The 17059-nt window shown below is 33.6% G+C and overlaps 2 protein-coding genes across 2 annotated transcripts; one reads left to right on the top strand and one right to left on the bottom strand.

Annotated features, from left to right (window-relative positions):
- Positions 1-2831: 2831 nt before the first annotated feature.
- LOC110382279 (enhancer of rudimentary homolog) lies at positions 2832-4285 on the bottom strand. The gene is made up of 3 exons (XM_021342860.3): positions 4123-4285; positions 3866-4051; positions 2832-3073 (listed from the first exon to the last, which is right to left on the bottom strand). The coding sequence occupies exons 1-3, from the start codon at positions 4123-4125 to the stop codon at positions 2951-2953; spliced, it is 312 nt and encodes a 103-aa protein (XP_021198535.1). The 5' UTR covers positions 4126-4285; the 3' UTR covers positions 2832-2950.
- Positions 4286-4715: 430 nt separating this feature from the next.
- LOC110382284 (breast cancer type 2 susceptibility protein) lies at positions 4716-16501 on the top strand. The gene is made up of 9 exons (XM_064042535.1): positions 4716-5145; positions 5694-10666; positions 11055-11229; positions 11789-11996; positions 12472-12581; positions 12946-13059; positions 13709-13907; positions 14572-14668; positions 15339-16501. Exons 1-9 carry the CDS (start codon positions 4888-4890, stop codon positions 16492-16494), a joined length of 7290 nt encoding a protein of 2429 aa, XP_063898605.1. The 5' UTR covers positions 4716-4887; the 3' UTR covers positions 16495-16501.
- Positions 16502-17059: the final 558 nt, after the last annotated feature.

Below are 17059 nucleotides of genomic sequence, written 5' to 3'. Positions count from 1 at the left end.
TGTTTTATATATTAACTTATATTCAAGTGTATATTGTAGTATACAATATGCAGCCACCACATGCTAGCACTCACCCTACATTACAAAAAGAAAAAGTTTTGCAAATAAATAAAATCCAGAATTATTATTGCCAAATTTTTATTTTACACTTACTTAGGTACTTAATAGTATCTATCTTAAACATAGAGAGTAACAAATAAATGAGGAAGTAAAAAAAATGACTTACACATCTTGTACCTACATAACTTAAAATAAGGGTGCTTCTACACGGTGCAAGTAGCTTGCACAGTTTATATGCATTTTAAAAACGTGCGGGTCCAGCGACTCGCGCATGTACCAAAGCAAAATACCACCTGCGTGCTCTTGTCACTTGCGCATGTTAACTTGCTCCAGCTACATGCACCGTGTAGACGCACCCTTAAAAACACACTAATTAATAATAATTAATCATTTTGTTTAAAGAAAATATAGCGATCTTCGTTTTTAATTTTAATTTAGCTGATCAATTTATCTAGCTGCGGTGAATTGCACCATTTAACTATAACTACAATTTTCAGTTGTCAAATCGCCGATGTGAGCAATGGGCGGCAAGTATACGGCTGGTTATGGTTTGGTTATCGTTATAGTTAAATGGTGAAAATCACCTTTAAGGTTAAAACAATAAGGCGCATTCTAAAATCCAGTTTTAGAGCGCTTTTCAATAATCATCAGAATATATTTATTTGTTTATAATTGTATATAACAATCATTACGTTTTCAATTGACCCGTTCATGAAATGATAGAAAAAAATGATACAGAAGTATTTTTGAACTTTTTGAAGTCTGTTAAAAATGGACGTGTTTCTTTATTAAATAAGACGCATACACAACAGCGTAGTAGAAAGTTATTTTGAAACTCTTAATCAGCAGGAACGGTTTTCATAAAATAACTTTGCTAGTGTGAAGTTAGCTATTTGACTCATGGGTATTCGAAAGAGATACCGCGGCCCTGGTACATACGCGGCCTACGACGGAACACGACGGTATTTAGTCAGTAAGAGTCTGACACTCCCTCACCGCTGCTAACCCACAGCGGGAGGGGTCATTTGATGATTTTTGATGTTGTTAAAAAAAAAAGCTATTCGACTCATCGCATAGGTATAGCTCGTCTAGCGGTTGTTGTCATTATTCTATACATTTGTTGTCTTTCTTTATAGTTTTTTTTATTGTTTATAGAATTTATTGTTATTTCTTTCATTAGCCCTATACAGGTCATGTTGAATTCCTGTCTATAGGAAGAAAATCAACAGATACATAATGGAATTGAAAATGGCTGGTAGATAAGTAATACAGATTTTGTTAGTATGGTAGACGGCACATCAGTGGTAACTGTCATGCACCTTAACTCAATAGTTATAAGGACGATTTTCCTATAAAACTGTTACCACTGACCTGAAGTTGACTGTACATTTTGACTTTATATTGTAGAGTCATTTGTAGCTAACTTCGGAGTGGCATAGTTATTTAATGAAAACTATACTTTGTTTTATGATCTATCTTCTTACTTGAAAAGTTATTTTTGATACATTTTTAAGAAGTTTTGAGCAAGCACTCCTGCTTTTTTGAGCTCTTTTGAAAGTTTGAAATTTAAATCACACAACCACACTGTGCATCAAAAAACTGATTTATTATTAATATTATATTAATTAACATTATTTATTTTCCTCACCACACAGATTTAATTAGGTACTTATTGAAGAACTAATATCGAAATAGTCTTTGTTATATTCCAACAAAAAAATAATTAAAACGAAAACATATTTTGAGATATATTTTACAAATTAATGATGATTTTTGGAGGCAATTTTTTTATTTTACTGCTATATTCGGGATAGCAGAGTTATTCGTAGAAAACTACCAACCCTATTTTTCCTAGTTTTGAAACTGATTAAGAAGCTGTTTTAGCGCAGTCTGTCAAGACTGGTAGATGATTTTAACAGAAATTGCCTTCAAATATCACTAAATCTACAAATTATTGGAGTACGAGGCACATGGAGTAAATATGAAATACATAAAAATATTTAGCTTCTATTTAAGGTAAGAAAAGTATGTAGTAAAATTGACGACTTATGTTCATACATGTGAACCCAGTTTTAAAAGGAAAATTTAAGCTTATAATAAGACAGGTTTTTAAGGAATTTTAAAGTCAACAAACAGAGAGTATCAGATTAAATTATCAAAAATTATTGCATTATTTAATTAAAAAGTCTTGTCAACATCATTGATTAGGAAAAGGCACTAGAACAATAGTACAAAGCAAACATAGTGGCCACTGATTGGCTATATGAGCATAATTGTGCTCTGAAGTTAGTCGCGCTCCCTCATTAACTTTGGTTCATACCTAAAATCAAGTTCAATTCAGTTTTCTATCCAAATGTTTGTACAGAAACTTTGTGAAGTTATCATAAATATAAATATGATCCAATTAAGATAGATTAATTTACCTAATAACAAAATTATCAGAAACCAAGTTACTTTATAAAGGCAGTATTTATAGGTTTGACAATTGTTTGCACCATTTAACTAAAACGGGACCATTTTAAGTTCTCAAATCGCTAATTAGACCAATCGGCGGCAAGCATAGAGCTGGTAATTATTATACAAATGGTGAAACCCACCCTATGTAAAACAAATGAGCTGGCTTATTACCGTTAACATTAATAACCAATAGACAAAGACAATTTTGTACGAAAGTTACTCAATTACAAATGCTAAACCCCATCCGTCGTACCACGAAAACTTTTAAACGTCAGTTTAACACTTGCCTAAAAAAATAACAAATTATGACCATTTTGCAGCCGCACTTTTTTAGACAAGTGTTTGACACATGTTTAAGTTTTTGTAGTATATCTACAGTACTTACATACTTACTCCATGCGTCTGTGCTCCGTTTTAGAAAGAATGATGTGAACTAATCGCCCTGGCCTGCGGCTTGACGTAGTAAGACGTAGATCTTCTCTTTAATCCAGTCTTTGTTGTATGGTGCGTACGTGTTTGTGGATTTCTGGTAGACTAGACAGCTTAGGTCTGCGAGCTGAAATGACAAAAGGAATTATTTTAAATGTATTTCGATGATATTGGCAGCAAATATTCTTCTTTTTTTATTTTTTAATTGTTTCTTTCACATTACAAATCATATAACTTAAAACTAGGCACACAATTAGACCTCTGGGGTCTGTCTTAGCATGCCATGGCCAGCGATTGGATCAACGCGCTCATTACAGTTATATATTGATTATGATTAGATCAATGAGGTAATCTTTCAGTTTGCATTTTATATTTTTACTGTTTAGTGAGTCTCTAAAGACAACAGGAATCTGGTTGAGTATAGCAGGTATCATAAACGAAGCGGTGCGGTCTTCCTCCTGCCCTGTTCCCAATTTCATTTGCGGTAGGCACAATATGTCATCCTCTTCCATTTTCCCCTGTCACTCGTCATACTGACACTCACTCCCTTCCTATTCATGTATTGGCAGCAAGCATGTGACACATACGTTATGAAGGCAAGTTTTAGAGTTTGTTAACGTGATCAAACGGCTGCATAGATTTGGATAAAACTATGCAATTATGCAAGTTACACATAAAAAATTTTATTAGTCGTTGTTTATTTGAAGTGCAGGAAGTGGTCAGTATTTTCTAGATAAAACTTTCGCCAGAACTCAACACCGTAGTGCTGAGCTAGTTGTGGGTAGAACTGAAATATGATCTACCAAATACATGCTATCTTAAGCATTATATGGGTACCCTATACAATATTTATAAAATCAACATTACATACAATTAGTATACCATCTAATTATAGATTTACATTAAGTAAATTGCTTACCTGATCAATAAAATCGAACAATTGCGATATATCATAAGTGATAGTCGGAGTATTAGGATTTCGTCTTTTCAGATGCTCCTCGTATATTTTACATACGCCTTCCATACAGTCGTTGACGCTCTCATAGTCTGAATAGGTCCTCGTTTCAGGCCTAGGCCCAGGTTGAACCAATAAAATCGTGTGGGACTGCAAAAAGTAACCTATTTTTACCCGCCATTTCTTTTATCAAATTACAGCGGCAATATTAGTTAACTTACCATTTTCGGTGGAGAGGATATAAATGTTGAACGTTTGGATGTTTTTTTATAGACTATTTGACTTTATTTAGGTTTTTATCGCTGTTTTTTCCAGAAATTTACTAGCGGCCGTACCGAAGCTTGCCATCCGTTCTGAAACTACGTGTGGAACAGATAAAAAATTGAGAAGGTTGCGTGGGATTCATTTGCTTTATATTTTATTCCGCTGAATTAGACAATCTGATGACTCGAGGTTAAATGAATAATAAAGTTGTCGCATTGTTTGGTGTCAAATTTAATTAAGGGACCGTAATATTTTGAATATTTCGATTATCAACATCAGAAAAATATTGATTTCTGAACGTTTCATCGTCTACGATCAAATCTACGCATTCTTCTTTAATGACCCGTTGTGAGCTCTAATATGTATGATAGTTTTTGATTTTCCAGCAGGTTTTGGCAGCTGAATATTTATATCTTATATGATTAATATCACTTTAAAATTGATTCATTTGGAAATACATATTTATTTAATAGATCTTATTGATCAATGGAACTGCGGAAAAATAACACGGAATGGAACGTAACATGATCTAACTTTTATCTGTCAGATTTGGGACGTAAATAGCAAAGATTATTGTTAAATTCGCGCTAAAACTATGTTTAAAAATACAGTGTATTTAATAATCCTCGTTTACACATATTACAAACACTCTTACATTACTTAGAACCGTTGTGTTATAATAAGAAATTTATTTAAACTTAACTTTTTACTGAAAAGAGATAATGAGTGACCCTGTCGAAAACCTAGAGTTTATTTTCAAGAAACATGATGCAAATAAGCCTAAAAGTCTTTACAGTGATAATAAACAACAAAACCAAAACAATTTAAAACCCCAAGATGTGATATCCAGTGTTTTTAAGCAGCTAAAAGCAATTCAATGTGCAGATTCTGTGACAAACAAAAGTAGTGTAAATAAAGACTTTTTAAAGTTCAAGAAATCTAATTTCTTGAGTGTAAATAACTTGCCGGTGTATGAAGAGGTAAGTTTTTGTTATATTCATTACTCTATTGGCACTATTATAATCATTCTCGCTAAGTTTTTCACATAAATGTTGAGGTTGGCTTCCACACCAAAAGATGATTTTGAGTTCCAGTTTTCATGATCTTTATTGCGCTTTGTAAGTAGTATTTGGCTCTTATATCTGTCTGCTGAACAACAAACAGGGTTATCAAATATTTTCCTATTAGATTTCTATTTCTATCTCCTATTAGATCACTATTATTTTTGGGAATATAAATTAGGTTGAGTCTAGCTGCCCAACGGCATGAAAAAGAACTGGCAAGAAACTATGTTAGCTTAAAAGTATTAAACCATAATAATCATCATCAGCCTTTTACCGTCCTACAGCTGTGCTGCTGCCTCTTCTCGCAAGTAGACAGATTAAGCATTAATCACCACTCTTGCTCGATAATTGGTGATTTCAGACTTTATAGTCCAGGTTTCCTCAAAACGTTTTTCCACACCTTTAATCAGTGTTACTTGTCCAAAATATACTCTAGAAAGTAACTATAACATTTATAATTGTAGGTACCAAAACCAGCAAAGTTTGACACACAATGTGTGTCAGACACTCAATTAATAAACCTTATTGAGGATGCAGAAATAGTTGACACCCATAGAGGCATGACACAGGAGTTTGAAACTACCTTCTGTCATAATACTGAGAGAGAGAACTTTATTGACTATAAGACAGAAGCTGTTGATGGTAAAGGAAGTAAGGAAAGAGATAAAGAAGAAGAAAAGATGGTAATGGTAGAAGAAAATAGAGATGTGATAAATGATAATATAGCAGAAGATAGAACAATTGATGATAGAGAAAATAATGAAGATATAGATATGGAACTTATATCTCCAATAATGTGCAGTAATAATATCCTAGACACAGATTCAAAAACAGACACACAAGAAAATAATATACAATATACACAAGTTGAAGATATCAGTCCAATACTTGATGATGTCATAGAAACTGATATTGATAAGTCTATAGAAAGACCTTTAAGTCCAATAATTTTTCACAAAAATATAAAAATTAAGTCGAAAACACCATCACCTTTAGTTTTTGCTCTAGACAAATTTGAACAGTTTGAAAAGATTGCTGTTCCGATACTTGAAAGTGATAATGATTTAGCTAATGTAAAACACGTGATCAATTCTCAGATTTTAAATAAAGAACTTAATATACCAATTGGTGAAGATATACAAATGAATGAAGAAGATTTCGGTACTGTATTAGAGAGTAAAGATTTTAAAGAAATTAATATTCTGAAAGATAAAACTGTTGAACTTAAAATTCACCCTATTAAATCTCTAGATTCAGATACTGATTTAGAATTTATAGAACTAGACAAAGCGACATCAGATGACCTTATAAAGAAGGTAATGAATGAAGATTTTGAAAAACTAAGCACTAAAGCTGAAAGCGAAATTTTGAAAGATGAAATTTTATTTAGCAGTGATGAAGAAGATAACTATGTTCACAAAAGTTACCAAGATCTTCCATTTACTTGTGCCTTAGAAACGTCTTTCTATAACCAATCTGATGTTCTAGATAAAACTATGTATGTAGGTTTTCAGACAGCTAGTAATAAATCTATTCAGGTTTTCACTGAATCTTTTAGTCATGCTAAAAGCATTTTGAGTGGTGAAATTACAATCACTGATATGGTTAATAATTGTGATAGAGAGAAAAATAAAGACCTTGGTGATTTAGATGGACAAGCCAAAATGGACCTTGATGATGTAGAAAAAGACTTCAATATAGGACGGATGGAATTACCAGAATTCAAACCAAGTAGCAACAGCAAAGGAATTGAAGATAAACTACCAATTAATAACAATTTGGGAGGCTTCAAGACAGCTAGTAAAAAGGAAATAAAATTATCTCAGAAAGCACTGGCTAGGTATAAAAAAGTCTTCCAAGATATTGACTTGAATGAGGATTTTGAAAGTAAAATTGACGAAGAATATTTAGAAGAAGAAGTTACAAGAGAAACAGAAAATAAAAATGGAGTAACTAATTCTCCAAGTAAAGAAATAAGTAAAAACACAGCTGAGGAAGATATACAAAACATTGATGATGTAATTATTCAAGAATTTGAAAATATAGAAATGTCTTTAAAAGAGGATAAAGAACCTGACAAAAAGATTGCGAGTAGTGGATTTAAAACAGCAAGTAATAAAGATATTAAAATCTCTGACACTGCTTTATCGAAGATAAAATATATTTTTAAAGACATTGATTTTGAAGAGGATTTGAGTGAACATGCTAATAAAGACATTAGTGCAGAAAATAATAATCAGAAAACTGAAGAAAAACAAGATCTAACTAATACTAATTTAGTAGGATTCAAAACAGCTAGTAACAAGAAAATAAACATTTCCAAAGAAGCAATCACTAAAACAAAATCTATATTTGACAATATTGATACAGTAAATCTTCCAAATAAATCAAATCCAAAATTGGAGAAAGCAATACAGGATACCAAGGATTATGAAAAACCTTCTACAAGTAAAGCAGTGTTTGTTGGTTTTAAAACTGCTAATAACAAGAATATAAATATTTCAGAACAAGCTTTGGCTAAAACTAAGAATATTTTCAAAGATTTAGATACTGTAGAACTTCCAAAGAAAAATAAAAAGGACATACAAAATAATACAAGCGAAAATAATACTATAAATGAACATTCTAACAATAAAACCGGAGTTGGTGATATAAAAGGAACAAATAATGATAATCCCATAGATGTTATAGATGACAATGATAATATATTTGAAGGAATTCATTCACAAGAGTTTCAAGTACCTATGGAAATGGATACACACAGTCCTAAGAAAGACAAAAATGATAAAAATGAATGTGATACTGAATTGAACGAGCCATCTACAAGTAAACGTAGTTTTGTGGGATTTAAAACAGCAAATAATAAGAATATTAAAATATCTGCAGCAGCTTTATCTAAAACCAAGAATATATTTAAAGATATCGACTCTGAAGATTTTAAATTCCCTGATAAAGGTAAAAATAAAGATGATAAAGAAGAAATAACACCTACAAAAGAACTTAATTTTGGAGGTTTTAAAACAGCTAATAATAAAGCAATTAAAATATCTGACTCTGCTTTAGCTAAAACAAATAATATATTTCAAGGTATTGATTCTGATGACTTTAAATTCCCTTCCAAGGTAAATAGCAATATTTCTGAAAAAACTATTGAAGATGACAGAACAAATATAGATGAAAATACAGATTTTAGCAAGCCTTCAACTAGCACAGAATCTTTTGTTGGCTTTAAGACTGCAAATAACAGAAAAATTGCAATTTCCAAAGAAGCTTTAGCTAAAACTAAAAATATATTTAATGACATAGACACAGTTAAGTTTCCTGAAAAACTAGATAAAGAGTCAAGTATAGTTAAACCAATAGAAGATAATAATATAGTTAATGAAATAATTAAAACAATAGAAGATGAAGACTTTAATAAACCTAGTACAAGTAAAGCCTCTTTCATTGGCTTTATGACAGCAAATAATAAAAAGATAGCAATTTCTGAAGAATCTTTGGCTAAGACTAGAAATATATTCAAGGATATTGATGCAACAGATATTAAAATCCCTGAAGAATACAAGAAAAATGAAGTTATAGAGAAAGAAGATGTAAATATTGAGTTAAATGAGCCTTCCACCAGTAAAACAGGGTTTGTAGGATTCAAAACGGCTAATAATAGAAATATAAATGTGTCCAAACAAGCATTAGAGAAAACTAAAAATATTTTCAAAGATATTGACGCTAATGATTTTGAATTTTCTAAAGATACAGACGGAGAAATTATAAATGAAGGTAAAAGTGCATATCCGGAACCAAAAGATACTCCTTCGATAACTAGCAAAGGTTTTGTAGGTTTTAAAACTGCAAACAACAAAGTTATTAACATTTCTGAAACAGCTTTACTTAAAACAAAGAATATTTTCAAAGATTTAGGTTCAGCTGAAATTCAAAACACAAAAAAGGTGAAAAAAGATTACCCAGACATTGAAATAAATGATGATAATATAAAACCTTGTGAAGATAAAGGTGATGACAATACTAATTTTGATATTCCCGAGCATAACATACCTAAATTTCAAGGATTTCAAACAGCTAGTAACAAACAATTCAAAATATCAAATGAAGCTTTGACTAAAAGTAGAAAGATCTTTCAAGATATTGACAGTGTAGAAAATAACACAATTTTTGACTTAAACAAAGAAACTTTTGATGCTAACAAAGAAAAAAATAACAAACATGAAGATAATATAGACACGAATACAAAATCAAGTCCAATATTTAAAGGATTTCAAACAGCCAATAAGAAGCCTGTAAAAGTATCTAAAGAAGCATTAGCTAAAAGCAGAAAGCTTTTTGAAGGCCTAAACACTGATGATGATATAGAACCTCCTTTCCACGGATTTCCAACGACTAACAATAAAAAAGTTGAATCTTTAAAAGATCTGATTGAAGCTAAAACCTCTTTGGAAGGTAATAAAAAAACAAATAACAATTTCAAAGGCTTCCAAACTGCCAGTGATAAAAAAGTTTGTATATCTGCAGAGGCTTTGGTTAAATCTAGAAAACTATTTGAAGATTTTGATAATAATGACCTTAAAAATAAAGTAAATACTCCAAATATAAAATTTGGTTTCAAAACTGGTACAAATAAAGATATCAAAGTTTCTGATGAAGCTTTAATAAGAACTAAGAGATTATTCTCTGATATAGATGATGTTAAAGATAGTCTCAAAGATATAGATAAAAATGAAGTCAATGTATCAGATATAATAGACACACAAGTACTAAACAACTTTAATGAAAGTCTACATACAGAAGATTTTTTTGAAAGCGAAGTGAAATCCAAAAGATCTGGCAGTCCAATACTGTCTTGTCCAAGAGCGAAAAAGAGGAAGAAATTTGAAATTCCTTATTCACAGAAAATTAAAGAACCGGAGATAATAAAAATACCATCGGAAACTAAAGATATAAATAAGATTGTAACGAAAGATTATAAGAAAAATAAGACTCTAAAATTGAAAGATTTAGCAAAACTTTCAGACGAAAAAGAAGTAAAAATTGATCCTTACATAATAAATTTCACATTCGAAAATGTACTACAATTTAAATTCGATAAAAATCGAAATGATATTTCTAACGAAGTTATGACTATAGAAAAACTAAAAGAAATGTTTCAAAATTCGGTAAATGATAAATTAATACCAAAAGGTTGGTTAGATAATCATTTAAAACTTATATTATGGAAGTTAATATCGTATGAAGTAAAATTTAAATTGCAAAGAGTTTGTAATGCAAGAAATGTTATAGATCAACTAAAGTATAGATATGATAAAGAACTATATAATGCACAGAGGTCAGCTTTGAGAAAGATTTTTGAAAAAGACGATGTTCCGTCTAAAACTTTGGTGTTGTGTGTTGCTGGGATTTTTGAAAATGGCGTTAATGTTGCCAGGTATGTATTATCTTTTAAATTATCATTACATTAGGTAAAATCTTGTAAATAACCGAGTTCAAATCCAAACTCATGAATCACTGTTCCTTAAAATGAACCTGTCTATATTTTTTTGCAATATGATAGTTTTTTGAGTCTTAAGTAAACTATTTCCCGCATCCAGATCAAAAGTACCCTATATATTTTTTGTCATGTAAAAACTATATTACTGCCAAGTTTCATCCAAAAACCGTTCAGGTGTTTGCTCAGTAAGAGGTAACAAACACAGGCACAAACTTTCGCCTTTATAATTTTACTATGTATTGTCATAATATCCCATGACAGCTTTAAAAATAATCTAGATTTTACTCGGCTGAACTAGTTTAAAATTATTTTTTCTGGCTTTCAGTCCCACCACAGACAACCTAGAACTCCTACTATCAGATGGTTGGTACTGCATAATGACGACTATAGACAAAATGTTGGCCCAACTAGTGTGCCAAGGTAAAATAGTAGTTGGTACCAAACTTGTCACCAATGGAGCTGAGTTGGTGAATTGTGAGCAGGGGATTTCTCCTTGGGAAGTAAGTATACAAATACTATTTACTGACGTCATCGCCTGCCTTTTTTGAACAGGCATATTTAAGACTTGTACCTCATCATCTGGTTAGCCTTTTCCTAATTAAGTTGGGGTTGGCTTCCAGTCTAACCGGTTGCAGGTGGGTATAAGTGTTTTATATGGAGAAACTGCCTTATAGCGCCCGCCTATCTGACCTCTTCAATCCCTTGGCTAAGACTGGTTGTCAGATCTTCTGACTACCCATAAAGATTGGTACTGATGAGGTCCAAATGGAAGCCAGGACCCATCAGTTTATCGTGCCTTTCGAAACATAGTTGAGAAGTTCAGATAGGTAGTCACTCCATGTAGCACATTGGTACTCAGCTGCATCTGGTCAGTCTAGAAGCAGACCTCAACACAGTTGGAAACAAGCTAGACTGCTAGTTGGCACTATAGATATGTCCATCAAGATAATAGTTAAATCCTAGCAAATACTGTTCTTTATATCTTTTCAACCTACCTCCCAAAAAGAAGGGAAACTCAATTGTTTTTTTTTAATGACTCTGCTATCTATTTACTTACAGGATACTTCAGCAGTCCGTCTAAAAATATTCGGCAACTCGACCCGCCGCGCTCACTGGGACGCGCGACTCGGTTACCATGGCAACGGCGCCATGTTGTCGCAGCTGTCATCTGTCAGGGTCGATGGCGGGAAAGTGGCGAGATTGAGAGTTCTTGTTACAAGAGTATATCCTGCTTTGTATGTTGAGAAGTTTGAAGATGGGAGTACGGGTAAGTTATATTTATTTTCATCGATTTTTCTATACTAATTTTATGTAGTCGTAGTGCGCTAGTTGGTAAAGAACCAACCTCTCAAGTATGTGTGTGTGGGTTCGATTCCAGGTCAGGGAAGTACCAATGCAACTGTACTAAGTTTGTATGTATTGTCTAAACATATCTTGAACACCAATGAATGTTTCGAGAGACACGTAAAACTAAGAGGTTCCTTCCGGTCATTGAACAACTTTGGCAGTTGTTATTGGTAGCCAGAAGCCAGAAAGTCTGACATCCTATCTTACAAAGGGGTATCTGGTTACCCAGGTAACTGGGTTGAGGAGGTCAGACAGGCAGTCGCTCCATGTGACACACTGGACCACTGGTACTCATATACATCCAGTTAGACTGGTAGCCAACCCCAACATAGTTGGGAAAGAGCTAATCAGACTTTTGATGCATAATTTACCTTGTTTGTTTCATATTATTCCAGTGACAAGATCAGAAAGATTGGAACATCTCCACCAGATGAAAAGTGAGACTGAGAGGCAGGCCGTTATGGAGAAGATTTACGAAGAAGTGGAGAAAGAATTTGCTGACGAGGTAAGATAAAATTAATTTCAGAGTTTCTCAAGAATAATTAGGTTTTCAAGAGTAAAGGCCCCGAAACTAAAATTCTTTAACTGTTTGGAAGCTACACTGTCCCCAGGTGACATTATTCATATTTTGTCCGATTGCGGGAATTCGTTTTAATGCGCCAGTGACACCGCGGGAAATAGCTAATGGACCTACATAAAATAGATTTTTTTTCATACATTTTTATAGTACAGTCAACAAAAAAGGAAAATCGTACTTATAACTATTTAGTTAAGGGGCATGACAGTTACCAATGATATGCGGTCTACCGTACATCCTATTACCGTCTAAAATTAAATTAAATAACTTGTATTTTCTCTTTACATTTCAGGATTCTCAAGATTCGGAAGGTTTTTCAGAGATGAGTAATAAGAGGCCGTGTTTAGACAGCGGCTCACAAATAGCTAAATTTATGAAGACTAGTAAAGATCCTGGTGAATTTAGAGTAAGTATGAATAAACATTACTATGTACTATAAGGAATTTAATTCAAATAGTCAATTAAATAGATACAGCTAAGAACCAGTGTGCCACATGAAGCGACCGCCTATCTGAACTTCTCAACCCAGTTACCCGGGCAACCCGATACCCCTTGGTAAGACTGGCGTCAGACTTACTGACTTCTGACTACCCGTAACGACTGACAGAGATGTTCAAATGACAGCCGGGACTCACCAATTTATCGTGCCTTCCGAAACACGGAGGTACCTCCGTGTTTCGTAATGACCGCGTCAAGCGTTGCTTAACTTTATGATCGATCTTTCTATGTGGCTGTTACTTAGCTACGAGTTACTGCAGAAAACACTGAGTAACTTATATTATATTATACTTATGCAATATACCCAATACCCATTGTATACCAATGTGCATATAAAACATTGTTGAAAGGTTCTTCTAACTTACAGACAGATGTGTTGCTGGGGAGTTTGTTGCGCCACTTCATCTTCCCAGCAAAAACACATAGGAAGTGGGGAAGGGTGGGCGTTTTGGGGGCAGTCTTTTGCAAATTTTTGACGTTCAAAAAGTGCAGTTTTGCAGCCAAGTTTCAATAAATGATTTTGAATTTGATTTGCCAAGTTTTTTTTACTCTTTCAGGCCGGCCTAACAGCAAGTCAATCCCGTCTCCTAGAAGCCCACAACAGCAAGAAGCGAGAGGATCTCTTACACAACATACAGCAGAAGATAAGAGACAGGATAGAGAAGACCGGAGTTGGTGGGAGTCGGAATGTTGTTACGTTGCTCAAGATTAGAGTGGCGGGAGTGAGGGAGAAGAGTGGCGTGGATGTTGTTAAAGGTATTTTATTAATTTTGGACACATAAAAAATATATATCGTTCCTCTTTTTAATCTTGTGTCCGGTGGGAACTACTGCTCGTACCGGGATAAAATATTGCAATATGATATTCATTAAAATCAGGTACTTGAAGAAGTACATAGCAATAGTACATAAAATAGGGTAGTATGTAACATAGTATATAGGGAGAGTACTTAAGGAGGCAAATGAAGGAGTACATAAGAGAGTATATAAGGGGAGTACATTGGGATTGTGCAGGTTAACGTTTATAAGGGTAGTACACATAACGGGACACAAGGAGTACACAGGGGTAGTACATAAAAGGATAAATGTAACATTACAAATAAATTAAGGTTGTGGATATCACACCTTTTTTTTTTTAACGACGTCAAAAATCATGAAATGCCCCCTCCCGCTGTGGGTTACGCGCGGTGAGGGAGTGTCAGACTCTTACTGACTAAACACCGTCGTGTTCCGTCGTAGGCCGCGTATGTACCAGCGCCAAGGTAATGAGCGCGAACAACCCGCAGCGTGGGTATCACATCTACAGTGCCCACTAAAGTAGATCAACCACTCTATTTTAGGCATAAAGTTGAAAATCCATTAAAGGAAAACAAACTATAGTAGCTTGCTGTTCTATCATCTGTACTAAGTATATTTTTCAGGCATGATGTCAATATGGAAGCCGGCGGACGCGGTTCTGGATATAATCAAAGAGGGCGCCTGGATCGATGTGTTGAATGTAGTTCCTACGGCTGTCAGGTAAATATTATTCTTATTACCCGATTGTGATAGAATGAGGGCTATATTTTTTTATTATTAAAATTTTGTAAAGCCACCTTGGTAAGGCAGAATATTTGGATAGGTAGGAAGATAGTTGGGCTACCCACCATGTTCCTTCTGGAGCCCTTTATGTACCAGGGCCGCGGTAACTCTTTCGAACAATCCCGCAGCCCCGGCAGGCCTTGGCCCTACTGGGCCCCGCTGGGGTTTGCTGACTCTCTCTGAGGAACGCATGGAATAACGCCAGGGCTTGGACATGGTTTAAAGAAGGCTTGATATATCAGTGGCTGTTAGTGCAAAAATGATTTGGTCCTACAAGATACAATAAATTAGAATTGTTGCATGTCCTCCTAGTCTATTATCGGCTACGGTGGCTGTTCTCATGAAATTAGATAAGTCAGCTGCGCAGGACATATTATAGTTTGTGCACATTAGCTTGGACTGCGGTGCACTCAGTATTCCTTCACTCTCATAGCGCGATGCGACGACAAGCCGACACCACCGGAGAGAGATCACAAGCACGACCGATATTGACGTGCTCTCCGATGCACGGGCCGATGTGTTGCCATCTAAATATCCTTTGTCCATATGTATTCGTCATTTAAAAATAATAAAGCTTTGTCCCTAATATTTCTGGTATTTATTTCAGGTATTCCGAAATCCAAATCTCAGCGGGCAGACAATCAGTTTTCAGCAAATCTAAGTACAAAGAACCAGAAACTTTCAAGCCTTACACGAACCTACTAAAACGCAACTGTTTCACCATAAAAGATTTAGCCAAAAACACCACAATGACAACCGATTACAACGAAATCGATACAGTAGGTTTCATATTTTTAATCGATCCTTCGATTCGAGATTTCGATTCTAACAAACAACCTTTTCAAAATATATTTCTAGCCGATGCAGATAAAAATATTATATGTATCAATTTTTGGGGAGGACTCAAAAAGTTTGGTTACCAAAACGTCTTAGATACTGGCCAAATGATTTCTTGTTTTAATTTGCAAAAACGAGCTGGTAACACTAGGAAAAGTATACCACAGTATAGAGTAACGGAATTTACGTATTTTACTAAAACGCCAAAGAATGAAAATGCTAGGAATTTGCTAGATAATTTGAGCAAAAAGTTTTTATCTCTGGACAGAAGGAAATTCATTGAAGACTGTGTTATTTTGAAAAATAATTTTGCAGTTTTGAAAGCGAATAACGAAAATATATCTCCGTATCGAATTAATAATACTGACTTTAATATTTCTAAGAATAAAATGTTCATAGATTCTCCGTTAGCTAAACCCAGTAATAAAGACTCGAATTTCAACCTTACTGGCTTAGATTTTGAGTCGACTTTCAAACAAACTGATTCACAAAATTTATCCGAAGTAGTGTTACTAAGAAAGAGAAAAGTCAACGAAAAAATTGCTAGACTAAAAATGTATGGAGAACCTCCGCCGTTATCAACTATACATATTATAAATAAATCTAAAAACGCTTCAAATTCATATAAAAGTCCCCTAAATAGCAATAAAAATATTTCCAAAATTACAACTGAAAATCCAAAAAATAAAACGCAACTGTCAAATTCGAAACCTGACAGTTCTATCAATGTTGCCAGCGTAATAAAAACTCCCGAAAAAGGGGTGAATTTAAACGAATCCGCATCAAGGAGTCCGTTGTTAAATAGGACTTATGTAAAAAGTGTTAATCCTGTTAAAATTAATTTTGATGTAAGAGATAACAATGACAGTACTGTTGATCATTTTGCTGAAGAATTTGATGGCAGTCCGCCGTTGAGCTTGGATTAAAATTTATAAAAAAACAAACGTACCTACAAATTCCGATTTCGTCCTTTTGGTAACTTATTAGAAGTGCTTTCAAGCATATGACGTTTTCTTTGTGTAAATGTTAGCCACCCATTCATTTATAAGCCGCGGTAAATAAAGGTTATATTCGTGTTTTTTTAAAGAGAATGTTAATTCTTCAAAAGTGCCTTTTCCAATGAAATATAAAGTATTTTGAAAATATATTAAGTTAATGTGATTGATTAGTTTTTAAGGTATAATATTTGCTAAAGTTAATGTTAAAAATTTTAATTATAAGAAGGTCAACCTACCCGACTCTGTCAAATTTTACCAATTGATTGAACATTAACCTTCCACTATTGTGATGAACGCGAAAATCTATTTAAGAAAGACAGATTGAGGTAGGTTGATGTGCTATCATCTGTACATTGTTGATTTTGTTATTTTGTACTTGTACTTTTTCAAATTGTGATAATAATGATAGGTTACTATTTTTGTTAAGATACGTTTATTGTTGTAAATATGTATGTAAATTGTTGATTAAAACCTTTTGATGATTATAAACCTA

This window comes from Helicoverpa armigera, chromosome 29 (genome assembly GCF_030705265.1).
Source record: "Helicoverpa armigera isolate CAAS_96S chromosome 29, ASM3070526v1, whole genome shotgun sequence".
Taxonomy (NCBI): Eukaryota; Metazoa; Arthropoda; class Insecta; order Lepidoptera; family Noctuidae; genus Helicoverpa; species Helicoverpa armigera.
Note: the sequence above shows the minus strand (reverse complement) of the source record. Positions and strands in the feature narration are given on the sequence as shown.

What these genes read in the sequence shown, in the direction of transcription:
- LOC110382284 (XM_064042535.1), top strand. Translation starts at nt 4,888, where the DNA reads ATGAGTGACCCTGTCGAAAACCTAGAGTTTATTTTCAAGAAACATGAT. An exon ending in AATGGCGTTAATGTTGCCAG is followed by an intron (nt 10,667 to 11,054) that starts GTATGTATTATC and finishes TCTGGCTTTCAG; the next exon opens with TCCCACCACAGACAACCTAG. An exon ending in AGGGGATTTCTCCTTGGGAA is followed by an intron (nt 11,230 to 11,788) that starts GTAAGTATACAA and finishes ATTTACTTACAG; the next exon opens with GATACTTCAGCAGTCCGTCT.
- LOC110382279 (XM_021342860.3), bottom strand. An exon ending in TGTTCGATTTTATTGATCAG is followed by an intron (nt 3,074 to 3,865) that starts GTAAGCAATTTA and finishes TTGTCATTTCAG; the next exon opens with CTCGCAGACCTAAGCTGTCT.